Source organism: the organism of the source record quoted next, unplaced genomic scaffold, assembly GCF_019419815.1.
Source record: "Pyrus x bretschneideri cultivar Hongxiangsu unplaced genomic scaffold, Pyrus_bretschneideri_v1 Contig17, whole genome shotgun sequence".
Classification (NCBI taxonomy): Eukaryota; Viridiplantae; Streptophyta; class Magnoliopsida; order Rosales; family Rosaceae; genus Pyrus; species Pyrus x bretschneideri.
Genome location: NW_025999468.1, coordinates 4,374,078 through 4,388,550, shown reverse-complemented (window position 1 = coordinate 4,388,550; position 14,473 = coordinate 4,374,078). Strand labels below are relative to the sequence as shown.

Below are 14,473 nucleotides of genomic sequence, written 5' to 3'. Positions count from 1 at the left end.
TTAAGCTTTCCTAATTGAAGACATATTCCTTTATTATGGGAAACGCAATCAAATCCAATAAAGGATTCTTCAAAGATAATTCTTAGATCCAATAAAGGATTCTCAAACGTCTCTAAGACATTTCAACATCTATACTTTCCTACTGCATCTAACGGATGACACACTAGAACATGTCATCTAAAATCAAACATAGTAAAGTGTGCCATATGTCACAACGAAATTTTTTCAATTTTTTTATTGTTGAAAATCCAACGGTCCAGATCATTAGGCCCTTAGAAATCCAATGCTCTCATCGCGCCACGTCATAGAGCCGGTGGGCTTTTTTGATGAGTTACCGTAGGGGAACCCACCGTTGTAAATTTAGGCGGCCACTCTCCCCCTTGCGTGTGTAATACACGCACCCGACACAAAAAAATAAATAAATAAAATAACACGACTAAAGTCATGCTAACATCATTCTTGTCCGCTGGCGCAAAGCCGAGCTTAACTTGCTCGGGCTTTGGGGGACTTCACATGGCCCACCACTTGCCCTCTTTACTTTGGCCTGTTGGGGGTGATTTTTGGTTGAAGAACATGTTTCAAGCCCTTACTCTTGCCATCCATCGATGGTGGAAGTGCTCCTAGCCAAGAGAATGAGAGTTCAAATTGAACTTGGCCGAACAACTACATAGTTAAACTTGGAATAACAAAGCTTCATAAAACTTTTATGCAATCATAAGCTAAAAAAATATATGTTTCGAAAATTCGAGAAAACATGAAAAATATTGTGTGTGTGTGTGTGTGTGTTTGTGAATAGTGATCGCGATGACATTGATAAAACGAGTATAATTACACAAAGGCAATTACATTTCAAGGTGTATAGTAACTGCATTGGGCTGGGTTTGAATTGCTCAATGTAAGATTTTTATGTTTGAACATTTTAAACGACCACTTTGACACGAACTTATTCTCAACGTCCTTATTTTAATCTCGGCAACCCAGTAGACTGAGGGAGGGAGGGAGAGAGAGAGAGAGAGATATATAAACCTATGCAAGAAGGCCCAAATCCCTGGTTGGATACCGACAGCTGAGCCTTCTCTCAAACAATCCATGGTCAATTTAGACCGCTACTCTGTTTTATTGGGTGCAAAAGTCTTCATAAAATTTAAAAAAAAAAGGGATAAAAGGGGAACAGGCTGCCTAAATTTATTAAAGCATTTCTGAGTTCCTTCCCTTTCGTTCGATCAAAAAATTAACAATAATTGTCTAGCCTGCCGAACCCAGAAGCTCCTTTTTGCTCTCTGTAAGATTTCATCTCACAAATTCTTCTTCTTTTTTTCCCCCCAATAATTTCATGTGATTTGTTGCCTAATTTGTTTCCTGCTGATATCTTGTTTTGTTTTTCAAGATTTCTGAATCGATATGGCTGTTGCATCTGAAGAAGCAACCACAATATGCAATCACTGGTGATTTATTATTATTATTATTGGGTGATTTATTATTATTATTATTTTTTTTTTATTTACAGTTTCCGTCTCGAATTTCGTAATTCTGGTATTATATATACATGTTTATGCATGATTTCTGTGTTTTAATTGTAATGATTTGAGAAATCTTGGATACCCCGATTAGATAAATCATGGATTACCATAATTATTAAGTGGGTTCTTGTGTTTTTAAATTTTTGGCAGTTGGTTTGAATTTTGTGAGATACCCCAGCTGATGCTAATATTTTTAAATTTGACATAAATGTGTGAATTTTCCCAGCTTGAGCTGAGATCATTTAGGCATTGAGTCAATCAACTTCGTTTTCCCTCTACGTACTTTTAAATGGTTTATTCTTTGTTTCGGTTTTATAAGATCAAACACACTCTTTAGATGTTCAATGCCTCAAATTTGTTTACTTTGCTTGATGTTTGTAAACATTCAGGTGCTTCATTGCACTAACTGTACCCTCCTAATGGATATTTGTTTTTATGTTTCCAGTCACAGAGCTATCCCCTCGTCAAATATTGATTTGCACTCTGCTCATTGCTTCCGCAATCTAGAAAAATGTAAAGTCTGTGGTGATATGGTTCCAAAAAAATATGCCGAGGAACATTACTCGAACACCCATGCTCCGGTATGTGTGTTTCCATATTCGCTTTTTCTTCCTAGTGCAGTTCATGAAACATTAAACAAAATGCAGTTTCTCCTGTTAGTTTTAAGTGAAAACCTACAGTTGCACTGCTTTTGTTTCGCCTAAATTTTTCCAGCTTTTACCCGTATTCAATGAGAAAAGTTAGATTACAATATTTTAATATGTGTGTTGAGTGTTGCCATCCTCTGGGTTTAAGGGATCTCATTTTCTTTTCTGTTATCTTATCAATTGTATTAGCTACTTCTTTGCTGAATACTTTTATAAGAAAGTTTTCCCTAAATTTTTTCATTTAAATTAAACCCTTCAGAAGTCACTCCACCATGGTAACGTTCAGAGACCTAAATTCTTCAAGTCCTAGGCCATCATAATAACATATGTAACCTGGTCTTTAGTTTTAATCTAAAGCTTCTAGAAGTATTTGAGGATACAGAGATGCCTTCTCTAGATGATAATTGGAGGCATATGAGAATCCATTTACGACCAACCGTTATTCTTGTCTTGACAGTGACACTAAGAGTGACTTAGTTATTTTATTACAATAAGTTGATATGCACTTGTAGAACTTTCATGCTTGTAGTCTGTACACGTGAACATGGTTAGTATCTATCAAAGAATGTCTCTTCAAACTGGGATAGTTAGCAAAAGAGATTCCATTTAATTAGTTTGGGGCTTTGTTGAGTTGACTGTTATTTGTTAGATAGTAATTGTTGAAACTTGGTAGTACAATGTTGGAAATTATTTACTACTTAGTCATTATTTATCGAACCCCTTGTAGGGCAGCAAGTGTCTCAAGTAGGTTTTTAATACACCATTTCTGCTACATTATGATTAAAACATGTTTATGATCATAAAGGTAACTTCAGCATTCTGTATCAAGCTCCTTGTCAGTTTACTTAGCAATCAAACAAAAGCTTCATATTATTCTGGAAGCATACAAATCATTAATTATGCCTCTTGCATGTCCTTTAATATAGAGTGAAGGCTTTTCATCTATACTGTAGCGGTGTAGCCTGAACGTACACCTTTTTTCATTTAGTTTGCGAATCTAACGTCTACTTTACCCTCCAAAGTTAACTCCATACACTATTTCTTTATGGAAAATCAGCAGTCTACCCTCCAATGTGGATCACATGCAAGTAACGTGACTTAATTTGATGGAAAATTGAATTAGTAGCTTTGAATCTAATATTAGGGATGTAATTGGCAGATTTTTATAATTCAAGGACTGATTTTTCTGAAAAAATAGTTTAGGGACCTAATTTTCACGCAGGTGGTAATCAGGGACTAAATTGGCAGTTCACCCTATTTTTTAACGACGCATCTTATTTGTTTAGGATTATCTTAAATTGGGTAGATATTACCATTTAACTGTAATTTGCATCCAAATTGTCGTGTATTATTGCAGGTCGCCTGTTCACTTTGTAGTGAGACAATGGAACGTGAAATATTAGCCATCCACAAAGGTGAAAACTGCCCTCAAAGAATTGTCACGTGCGAGTTCTGTGAGTTCCCATTGCCTGCAATTGATCTTGCTGAGCATCAGGTAAACACTGAACAAAATTTTAAATTTGATGACATTGAATAATATACATCAGCACCAAATGAGTGTTACTGTTATCTCAGTGCTTCTTTGTAATTGTAGGAAGTATGCGGGAATCGAACAGAACTTTGTCATCTTTGTAACAGATACATCAGACTGCGAGAACGCTATAACCATGAAATTAGGTGTAATGGTGTCTCGGATAATACTGCTGGTCCTTCCAGGTTGGTTACTATCATTTAGCATTTTCCATATATTAAATGGTATGGTATAATTTTATAGCTGTGTGTAATTGAGTAATTTAGTGAAATATCTTTGAGGAAGGCATAAGAACAAATTCACTTGCCATCTTTTAGCCTATAATTGATAGTCAACTACCTGTGTTTCATAGGTTTAGTTATAGATTCTTGGACATCTCTTATTTCCTTCCCCCCTCCCTAATTCTGTGGATGGTATTGTTTTTATTAGCAACTGTACTGTGTGTATATCAACCTAATTTACGGCAAAGTGTTCTTCACAAACTACTTCAGAAGTCTTAATTGATTGTGAATGATGTAACATTGGGTGCTGTTTTATGTTTGCATGCTTTTTTTTTTTTTTTTTTTTCTGTATCTCTTTTGATAATTTCATAATTGGTTTGAATTTAGTGACCTTTATTATACATCTCAGAATTTTTTTTAGTGTTGTAACATTGCACTTGTTATGTTAGGGTGATTAAAGAACTATGCTGGTCCTCTGTTTGGGTAGCAATGCTAGTATCAGTAGTAGTTACTCATAGTAATATTACAAACTTTTATCCTTTTTGGTCACTTTCTGTTCCTAAGATTGGATTAAACTGGATAATCCACTAGATTTGATCTATGTTAAAGTAAGAATTGAAGGTCAATTTCTTAATTTTGTCCAAGTGAAAGGATGGAGTAGTCATGAAGGAAACTTTACCTTCCAATCCCCACAAAATGGTTGGATTAGAAAGGAATTAAGTTTCCTTCATGACTAATATATTTCTAACCTTCATCATCCATGGATAAAATTTGGATGTTGGCCTCCTTTTCGTACTTCAACGTATCTTGAATCTAGCGAGTTACCCAATCAAATCCTTGATACCAAAAAGACGTAATTACTTATTTGGAAAGAAAAAGGGAAAGAAAAGTGTCCTCAATTGTTCCATTATTGATGCCTTAAGTGTGTAGCTAAACCTTCATCTGCTTTTTTATTCAAGTTAATTGAAAAAAAATTAATTAGGGTAAAGTTACACAAATCTTTCTGACTGATCAGTCTTTGAAGTCAGTTTCTTTTTAATTTGGGTTCATTTGCAACTGTTCGTTATTTATTGCTGTAAAGTAACAAAAGAGAAGTCAAATTGAGTCACGATATTGTGATTTCTAGCTCTTGCTTTCAGTACAAGCTGATTTACATGTTATTTAGCATGGTGTTACAATCTGATTATGAGTGGATCAGATTCGTTAGATTTCTTTGGGTTGGTGAATTTTTTGAATAACCCTGGTTTTGTAATCCTGCACTGTCAGCGTTTCACCATCTTTGAACGAGTTGGGAGAGACTTTATTTTGTTTACTTCATTTGAAACTGCCTAACCTTTTAGCGCATGTGTTCATTGGTTGACATTAGGAGATGGCCTAATCTTATAATTACGGTGACTGGTTAAGTGTTGTTCCTGTTGTCTTCATCTGTCGGGTATTAATCCTTGGATTTTCATCTGAAGGGATGCTAGGCCAGCTGAAAGAAGACAAGGTCCTCCAAGAAGACAGGCAAACGAGGTTTCACAGAAGCGGCTTATATTCACCATTGCACTAACAGGCATTGCTGTTCTATTAGGGTCTCTTTTTTTCCAGAGAAAGCCAGACGAGAGTCGTGTGCATTAGCAACTGAGAAGATATACTCATTGGGTTATGTAGATCTTTTTCAAGCTTCCAATTTATATGTATCTTAAATCTTCTGAAGTCGTACCCACTGCTGTAACCGTATTAAACTACATTGAGACTGTGATAATACACTGACTGATTCTGCCATACTGCCATATGCTTGTTTTATACTTATTAATTTCGCCATTTTGGTTGGAATAAATACAACTTTGTAAAAAGTAAACATGAGATATGCAACAATCTTCTTCCATATCAAATGCTATTTTACTTGCTTTTTATTTCTTTACTGATCTTGCAATGCCAAGGATTACCACTGACGACATAAGGTCTGTGACATGCATTTCAAGGCAACTAATGCACTGGTTGGAAATGTTATGCAGCGGTTCTGTCAACAGTGCAGCAGGTTGGTACCATTCTATTGTTATTTCTTGTTTGGTCGAAAAATTTCCACGATTTTGTTTATTGAAGATGAAATACAGAGTTTGGTTGTGTAAGTTTCTTGTTATGCGTTTGTTGTCCATGGCTGTTCATCAATCCTTTTTTAGTATTGTTGAGTTCTGCAGAAGTTTTCTTTTGTTGAATTAAATGTAACAGGGTTAACACTCATGTACAGGTTTCATGCTCTTCGAGAGCTGGATGAAGGGAAGAGAAGTTGCCGTAAGGGTTTGGCTGGCCATAATAGGAGGAGAAGAAAAACACATCCTGATACTGTACTTAATGGAGGCTCTTTAAATAATGAAAGCAGAAGCAGTTATCCATTGGTTAGCTTGCCGAGAATACTCTCGAATAGGTGAAATTATGGACTAGTTTGACTTAAGAGGAGACATGCTTCCTTTATTATTTCAGTTTTGCACTTGACTAATTATTGAGTGATTGGTAAAGTCTTATGTAGGTTTCACTAGGTCGAAGGACGCTGTTTTGACCAATAGTTGCCTTGTAGGACCATGCAGACAGCAGCGGCTGTTTTGGGGGAGAAGCATACATAGACGGGATAGATGTACCTCTGCAGCACGGGATAATGTTTATAATCGTATGTGTATAAAAACGTTCTACTGGTCTCGGATATTTGTTCTTTAAACTAAGGAGAACTAGTCCTTTTCTTTCTCTCCTTAATTTTTGTATGAATGCTAAGCTTAAGAGTGGAATTCTGTTTATATGCAGCTTTGCAAATTGTGAGCTTCGTTCAGTGGTAATTGTTGATAGGAGGTGAGCTTCTTGTTCGTTATATTTTGACACCACACGCATATATGTAGTGGAGCTTATTCGAAATTTTAATAATTTGCCTTCTGTGTGCAGTTTGATGGGGTCTGATTACGCAAGTAACACTTGATTTTTCAGGGGCTGGTGGCTTATTTTTACACCGGAGACGGAGATTTAGTCGTCTTAAAAGGTTAGGGAAACCTGAATGTCGTTGATTGTTTTACAAGTTACTTGTTTTTAGATCGCACTTTGTCTTCCCAGTCAGTCATGTAGGCACACATAGAAGACGTTCTATGGTTGGAACTTACTTATGTGTTAATGTCTTAAGCGATAGCTTGAAGGGCAAGCTTCACAGCATGCCGAAAGAAACTTGACAAGGTCAATACTCAAGCTTAATCTAATCCGTACTCAAGCTTAATCTAATCATGTATTTCGTTTAGTAATTTTTCAATGGAAACCATTACGAGCTTGTTTGATAATCACTTCTGCTTTAATTTTTTCGTTTTACTGTAAATAAAATGAAAATATAAAACTTGTTTGGTAACAACTTATTATAAATAAAATCATGACCGTTGGAATTGGATGGACATGATTGTGCCACGCCTCATAGAGCTGTTGAAGTAGCTATTATGTGTGCAACAGACAATTGGGGCGGGCACCATGCACAACTTTTTTGTCTGGCCAATCGTGTCTCGTATAAAAAATAAAATAAAAAAACGTGGTTGACATTAGCTATAGATGACTATCCTTGGGGCTAGAAAAAAAAAAGAAAATTTTAACGAAAAGCTTTTGATACTGTTCACTTTAACGAAAAATCACATTTTTATACTAAAAAATCAATCCTTGTATTATTCATTTTACCTTTTATTTTGTTTTTATCGTTAAAACTCAGTTTTCAAGTACTTTTCATTAGTTTTCTTGAAAGAAAAAAATTGAGTAGGGAGTATTTTGGAGTTGGTTTGGCATCTCGTCATGGCTAAAAATCATGAATTAAAGTACACTATGAAGAATCAATAATTTAGATTGTTTAATTTTTAAATTAACGTTTAAGAATTTTTTCTAAGAGCAGTTCTACCAGAGGTTGAATAGCCCAGCACCCAATTAAAAACCTAAACTGGGGGTCTGTTAATCCATTCCAGCCCACAAAATAGCATGGCACCCAGCCTAAGCCAGGCAAGAAACCAACCCATTTTTTACTGACCCAGCAACTGGCCTATTTGGCTGACGCGTGCAGCTCACTTGCGCGTGGGCGCGAGTAGGGGACAAGGGTGCAGGCGGCGGGGCCCACTGCCAGCCCACTTGCTCTTCACCCAAAAGTAGGCGACGTGGCCCTCTCTATGCCGTTGCATTTTCAACGGCTAGTTTTTCTAGACCGTTGGATTTCCAACGGTAAAAAAATTTTGAATTTTACTTTTAAACTGGACCGTTCGATCACAGATCAACGGTCCACAATTTTTCCTCCAAAAATTAAAAAAAAAAAGGCTCAACGATCAGAATTATGACCGTTGGCCACGTGGCAGCTCCTTGGCTCCTGGATTTGAATATTTTTCAAATCCAACGGTACAGATAAATTAATACATTAAAAATTATTAAAAATTAAAAACAATACAGAGAATTTTTTTTTTCTATAAATACCTAATCCTCATCTTGCACCTTACACCATATTTCAATATTTTTTACACTTTCAACATTTCAATATTTTCTACACTTTGAGAGAAAAAAAATGACTTCGTGGAAGCTCATTGAAGATGTTACGTTGTGTGAATGTTGGGTGCACACTACGTTGTGTGAAGATGTTACTTTATGTAATTTTGTCTTTATTTTTAGAACTTTATGCAATTTCAAATTTATTTTTTGTACTTTATTTAAACACATCAAATAAGATTACATAAACTCACCAAAAAACACACTAAATAAGATTACATAAACTCACCAAATAAACTTTAAAATAAAAAAACACCAATTAAATTTACATAACCTCACCAAATAAACTTAAAAAAAAAAACACTAAATAAAATTACATAAACTTAAAATAGTACATTCGGATAATGACACGTAGCGTGATGAAATTGGTTAAAAATTCTATCTGAAATTAAAACAATTTTATTTATTTATTATTTTATAAAAAAGTTAATAATATTTTAAATGGGCTGGGTTCCACCGCATTTTGTTGGGATGGAGATCGTTTGTGCCATCGCATTTTTAGACTAGGTGCCAGCGCATTTTTTTAGAGATGGAGATGCTTTGGTCTATTACTGTTCATTGAAGTATATTACTGTTCACTGAAGTAGATAAATGGGCTAAGTGCTGACACAAAATCTTTAGTTGTGGAACTGCTCTAAAATAACAAGAAAGGAGGTAAAACTGATTTTAGGGATTATGCAAAAGAAAAAAAAAATGGTGAGAGAGTTGACCAGGTTTGACTTAAGCTTCCAATTCCAGTCCAATCACTATAATCGTCACTCGTCTGACGTATGCAGGCATTTGGAATTCTGAAATTTGAAATTTGAAATCTCGCTCTCGAATCGACCGTTGAACCGCCTTATAGCGGCTATCTATCCATCCATCTCCCCTCCCAACGGTTCATTCTCTCTCTCTCTCTGTCTCTGCAAACAGCGCCTGATCGATCACTCCTCTCTCTCTCTCCGTCTCTGTGAATTCTGATCCTAAAGCCCTAAGCTCACTCTTTCTCTCTCACATTCTGTTTAATTGATTTGGTTTTGTGAGAATGAGTTCGAATTTGAATCTTTTGTCGGAGGTTGCGGTGGTACTCCGGAATTGGGAGGAAGAGAAAAAGTGGATTTTTGATGAATTTTCTGTTGTTGCAGATTTCATCCGTTTCTGTGCTGCCAAGAAATCGAAATCTGATCTTGATTCCTTCCCGATCGTTCCGAGCAAGAAACGATCGTCTCTGAGAAGAAGGCCCAACAAGAAAACAAGTTTTGGGTTTTCGTCAGTCCCCATCATCATTCCCAAGAAGAAGAGGTCGCTGAGAAGGAGGGCAGCCAGATGTCTGGGTACGACATCGACAAATCTGAAAAGGAAGCGGCTTTCTGGGTGTGAATCTTCTACATACAACGATGGGGTTGAAGAGCAGAAGATCGTTGATCCGATCCGTGGTGGTTGAGCACTGACGACCCAGGTTTGCGTGTTGTTCGGTTCAATTTTGTAGCTTTATTTTTGGAAGAATTCAACTTCACTTATTAGATTTTACATGAAACCCTAATTTCCCCAAGTTTTTGAAAGTGGTCAACGACCCGGCAGTGAAGCACATGGATCGAAGAGAAATAGACAGATTTTAATTCTCATCATTATTTGAGGTTTTACAGTGTAGAATAGCAAATTGGGTCTTCTCCAATAACTCCACATGATAGGCGTAGTCGTAGGATGATCTGCTCCACTACATACAGAGTCAAGTCGATTTTGTTCTTCAATACAACTTCTTCGCATCTAGGTTATTCGTATATGCATGTGCCTGACTTTTGCGTCTGCTGACTTTACGGCCTTGCTTTTAGATGTATCTCCTTTTGAAAGCGATGATAACTGTTGAATTACTGAATCTTTTTGCGGCTGCTGAATATTTGGTGAATTTTATGTTTGGTTTAGAAATTAGTTTTCAGTTGTGTAATTCAATGAGTGATTGATTTGTATGAGTCTATGATTCTCGAAACATTTAGCTGCTGTTTATCAAGGCACTGTTGTGTTGGAACTCTTGAAGAGACAGTGCCCTATATACCAAACAAAAAAGAGTCAGGAACGTTTCACTTGGTTGGTGGAAGTTGAAAATCTAAAAGGAACCTGTATTGAGTCTATTGACCAATGGCAGTGTATACAGTCAGAAAAGATTTACATCCTCTACAGGTTGCAATGCTGGGAACAGTAGCCATCATTCAGTTTCAAGTGTAATCTGCCCACCATTTACAGCGGGTGAGCTTTGCCGGGAACATTTGGTACGTCATGTTATTAACAGTTTTCTGTTTCTGTCACATTCTTCTTAGGCTTTTATCTTAATTGTACTAAGTGGGCCTGTGGTTGCCCCTTGTAATAGAAATAACTTGATTGAATCTTGCCTAGCATCTGAACATTTAGCTTATATTCTTTTCCATTTCAATTTTCATAGCTGACCACTTTCTGGAAGTGACTGGAGTGGTAATGTAATTGTAAGTTTTACAATAAATCTAATCGATCAAACTATTTCGTGAACCTACGTGTTACTGGTTTAAGTTGTAGATTCAGCTCTTTTGGCAATGTGGAAAGGTGTTAACTGTTGATTTTCAATTATGAAACTACTTGATTAATCGATTGAATACTTGATTGGTGAGTCTACGTTCTTTGAAAGGATTTAGTTGCAGTTTGTCAAGGCGCATTTATTTTTAGAAGACTCTGCCCTGTATACCAAACAAATACGAGTCATAATGTTTCACTTGGTGGAAGTTGAGAAAAGAAAAAAACAACCTGTTTTGGTCAGTGGTAGCATTGTATGTGTCTGTGGGGGTGAAGCATACACAGATAGAATAGATGTCTGTCTCCAGTGGTTGCAAATGCAGGGAACCGTGACCCTCCAAAAGTTTAAAGTTTAAACACCCACCATTTATAGGGGTCGAGCTTTTCTGGGACCATCTGGTACTTCATTTTATGTTAAAACTAATATCAGCTGTCACAGTTTTGTGTAGAAGGTGAGGCGAGAGAGATTGAGAGTCCGTATTTCACTGGTTATTTTTCCTTTGCAAATGGTTTAACTTTTCAACTGGGTGAAGATCAAATTTACTTTGAACTGTTCTGTGTGCCAGTGAGACTTCACCAACAGGTAAATGTATTTTTCTTCAATATGTTAAGTTGTGATACCTATATCCACACAAATGTGGACATATTTTATTCACCTAGTTTTCATATAAATGTTTGTGTAAAGAGGTTTATTTCAAAATTCCTCCTCCCACCCTCCACATAACCACTGCGTTTTAATTTAACACTGCAGTTAAATGTGCGTTTCCTCTGTCACTGCAGGGTGATCATCCGTGTGAGCAGAGAAGAAACATTATCGAGTATCGCCCTCTTTTTCCTGCAAATGATCTTTCAAGGACAAGTGATTTAGTGTGATTATGTACCGGAGAAAGCTCTGGTTTTGATTGCTTGTCTAACTGAATATGTTCTTTTTCTAACTGAATATTGTTGATTGTTTTACAAGTTACTCGTTTTTTATGTCATTTTCCATATGTAATTTTCATCTTTAAAGTCCAGACGAAGGAGATTACCTTCTTGTTGTCTTTTATGTTGTTTCTATGCAGCTTCGCTAATTGTGAGCTTCGTTCAGTGCTTGTTGTTGATAGGAGGTGAGCTTGTCGTTGGAAAACCTGCGCAGAATTGTAAGTTTTGGTCTTGCCTTGGCAGTTTGATGGAGTCTATCCTGGAAACATTCCTCGCGAGCTTGATCATCCCGGTGACGTTGCAGAATCGTGAGAAGCATCCGGAGAAGGGTGCTTGCAAGTAATGTGAGGCCATGATTATGGACAGTGTTACACAGTTAATATGACTGTTCTGATGCCTTCATTTTTCAGGGGTGTTGAAGATCTGAGGTTTCCCTTTATTTTTGTATTTGTAATTTTGTATATGAAGCAGTATAAAGATACTTCCATTATCTTCTTTTATTGATACCATTTCCAACGGTTAGTTTTCTAAACTCTATGTACCGGGATTTGGTTTTTATGTTTCCTTTCGGAGCCCAATATTTGGGACTGGATTCTGTCAACTCACCTATTTTTGCTAGTTGGCCCAAAATCCAACCGATTAAAACAATAATTTATTTTTTGGACTAAAGCTTCACCTTTTCGGGCTCTCCCTTATGCCTTCACATGAATGGTTTTTTTTGTAGGAAGCATATCAAGTGCTTTTGAAATTCAAATTTTTTTTTCCTTTTAATTATTTTAAAAATATTTCTTAACAAATCATTAATTATTATTACTTATGAGCGAAACATATAACAAATTTTTTTTTTCACTCAAAATCAATTGTCCTGCATGAAAAAGAAAATCAATTTGGAGAAATGAATGTGGAGGAAAATAATAGACGGTGGGTAGAGAAAATAGATAATTAGATTTGATGTGTTTTGAAACTTTTCTAATCGATCATATATCTTATCTTATCTTATATATAGAATGCCAATGGAAAAGTGCACAGTGCAAAACAGTGCACTTGCGGAAGAAAACTTTGGTGTCACCGGCATCGACAAAAAATTGGACGAAAATACCTCTCGGCCAAAAAAATTTCAAATCATGAAATATGAATGCATAAAATAATCCAAGGGTAATTTGGTAAATTTATTTTTAAATAATTTTGTCATAACTGGGATGAACAGTGCACATGCAGCCAAAAATTTGGGGTTACGCATCGTTGGACCAAAATGCCCCTCAGCCACAAAAAATACAACAGCAAAATTGAATGCAGTAAGGGTACTTTGGTAATTTGGCTATCATAAAATATAATATAAATATAAGTGGGAAGAGAGAAAAGAATAAAAAATGAAAGGGAAGAAAGAAAAAAAATAAACAAATGACAAAAACATTTAAAATGTATAAATCACGAGTAGCACTGTGATTCAAAAAATGTATTTTGCACTCGATTGTTTATTAAATATTATTTCTTAATTTTTAATTAAGAGGTGCATGGTGCCGGTTATAAAAAAGTTTCTCACACGCGTATAATAATGTGATTCAATTAGTTGTCAAATGATCATTTTTTTTCTTTATAAAAAAAGTCTTTCGCACACGGATAATAATGTGATTAAATTAATTGTCAAATGATTTTTTTTTAACAAATAATATTATTTATACTAAGGGGGAGGGAGTGCATTTAGCCTCACAATGGGCTAACAATAATGTAATTCAATCAATTGTTTATTAAATATCATTTTCTCTATTCCTAATGTAAATTTTATACAAACCGATTTATTATGTTAATTCAGAGACTTTAATTGGTTTATAAGGGGTTTGTTCTAGCATGATCGAAAATTATTCATTTACTTCAAATATTTAATTTTCCTTTTGTCAATTTACATTTATATAAATACATTTAAAACGTGTAAGTTGCGCATGGTATGTTGTGATTCAAAAAATACCTTCTGCATGAGCATGAGCGTGTGCGTGAAGGCTAGTTATAGTATAATTGGTTAAGAGTTAAGACCTTTGCACCATTGTCCCAGTAGTTACGACTGTTGCCATAATTTTTTTTAAACAAATTTGGTAATTTGGCATTTGATCAAAATAAAGAAAGAATAATAATGACATTTTTTCAGTAATATCATGTTTATGCATCTTGTTGTAAATTTAGTCCATTGATTGTTCCCTTGCTTAGCTCTATATGCCCATACACAAAATGTGTGAAATTGTTTACTTTGGTTGTTAAAAGGCAGGAGAGAGGAAGAGAGTGAGAGAGAACGTGCGAGTGAAGAGAACGTGGGAGAGAGAGAAGGGTTGTTTTTTATTTTTTTAAATTAGAGATGATAAACTTACACGTTGTCACATCCCGGCCCAGGGGGACGACTTCCCGAGCCCATTCCACCACCGTAGCACGATATTGTCCGCTTTGGGCCCCGACCACGCCCTCACGGTTTTGTTTCTGGGAACTCAGACGAGAACTTTCCAGTGGGTCACCCATCATGGGAGTGCTCTCGTGCGCTACTAGCTTAACTTCGGAGTTCCGATGAAACCCGAAACCAGCGAGCTCCCAAAAGGCCTCGTG

At 36.0% G+C, this 14,473-nt stretch overlaps 2 protein-coding genes and 1 long non-coding RNA gene across 4 annotated transcripts; all 3 read left to right on the top strand.

Annotated features, from left to right (window-relative positions):
• The first annotated feature begins 1,035 nt into the window (after positions 1 to 1,035).
• Positions 1,036 to 5,686, top strand: LOC125475988 (XIAP-associated factor 1-like). The gene is made up of 6 exons (XM_048581520.1): positions 1,036 to 1,282; positions 1,388 to 1,445; positions 1,966 to 2,101; positions 3,525 to 3,662; positions 3,762 to 3,883; positions 5,380 to 5,686. The coding sequence occupies exons 2-6, from the start codon at positions 1,402 to 1,404 to the stop codon at positions 5,537 to 5,539; spliced, it is 600 nt and encodes a 199-aa protein (XP_048437477.1). The 5' UTR covers positions 1,036 to 1,282; positions 1,388 to 1,401; the 3' UTR covers positions 5,540 to 5,686.
• A 117-nt stretch (positions 5,687 to 5,803) lies between these two features.
• On the top strand, positions 5,804 to 7,408 carry LOC125475989 (squamosa promoter-binding-like protein 12). 2 transcript variants are annotated; one of them, XM_048581522.1, is made up of 5 exons: positions 5,804 to 5,942; positions 6,153 to 6,329; positions 6,490 to 6,569; positions 6,701 to 6,745; positions 6,878 to 7,408. In XM_048581522.1, exons 1-4 carry the CDS (start codon positions 5,875 to 5,877, stop codon positions 6,730 to 6,732), a joined length of 357 nt encoding a protein of 118 aa, XP_048437479.1. In that variant the 5' UTR covers positions 5,804 to 5,874; the 3' UTR covers positions 6,733 to 6,745; positions 6,878 to 7,408. The 2 variants fall into 2 exon arrangements, with proteins under 2 accessions (XP_048437479.1, XP_048437478.1); XM_048581521.1 differs by having other exon boundaries at positions 6,836 to 7,408.
• A 1,669-nt stretch (positions 7,409 to 9,077) lies between these two features.
• On the top strand, positions 9,078 to 12,485 carry LOC125476049. The gene is made up of 2 exons (XR_007257414.1): positions 9,078 to 11,546; positions 11,744 to 12,485. It is a non-coding gene; the product is annotated as an uncharacterized LOC125476049 (long non-coding RNA).
• Positions 12,486 to 14,473: the final 1,988 nt, after the last annotated feature.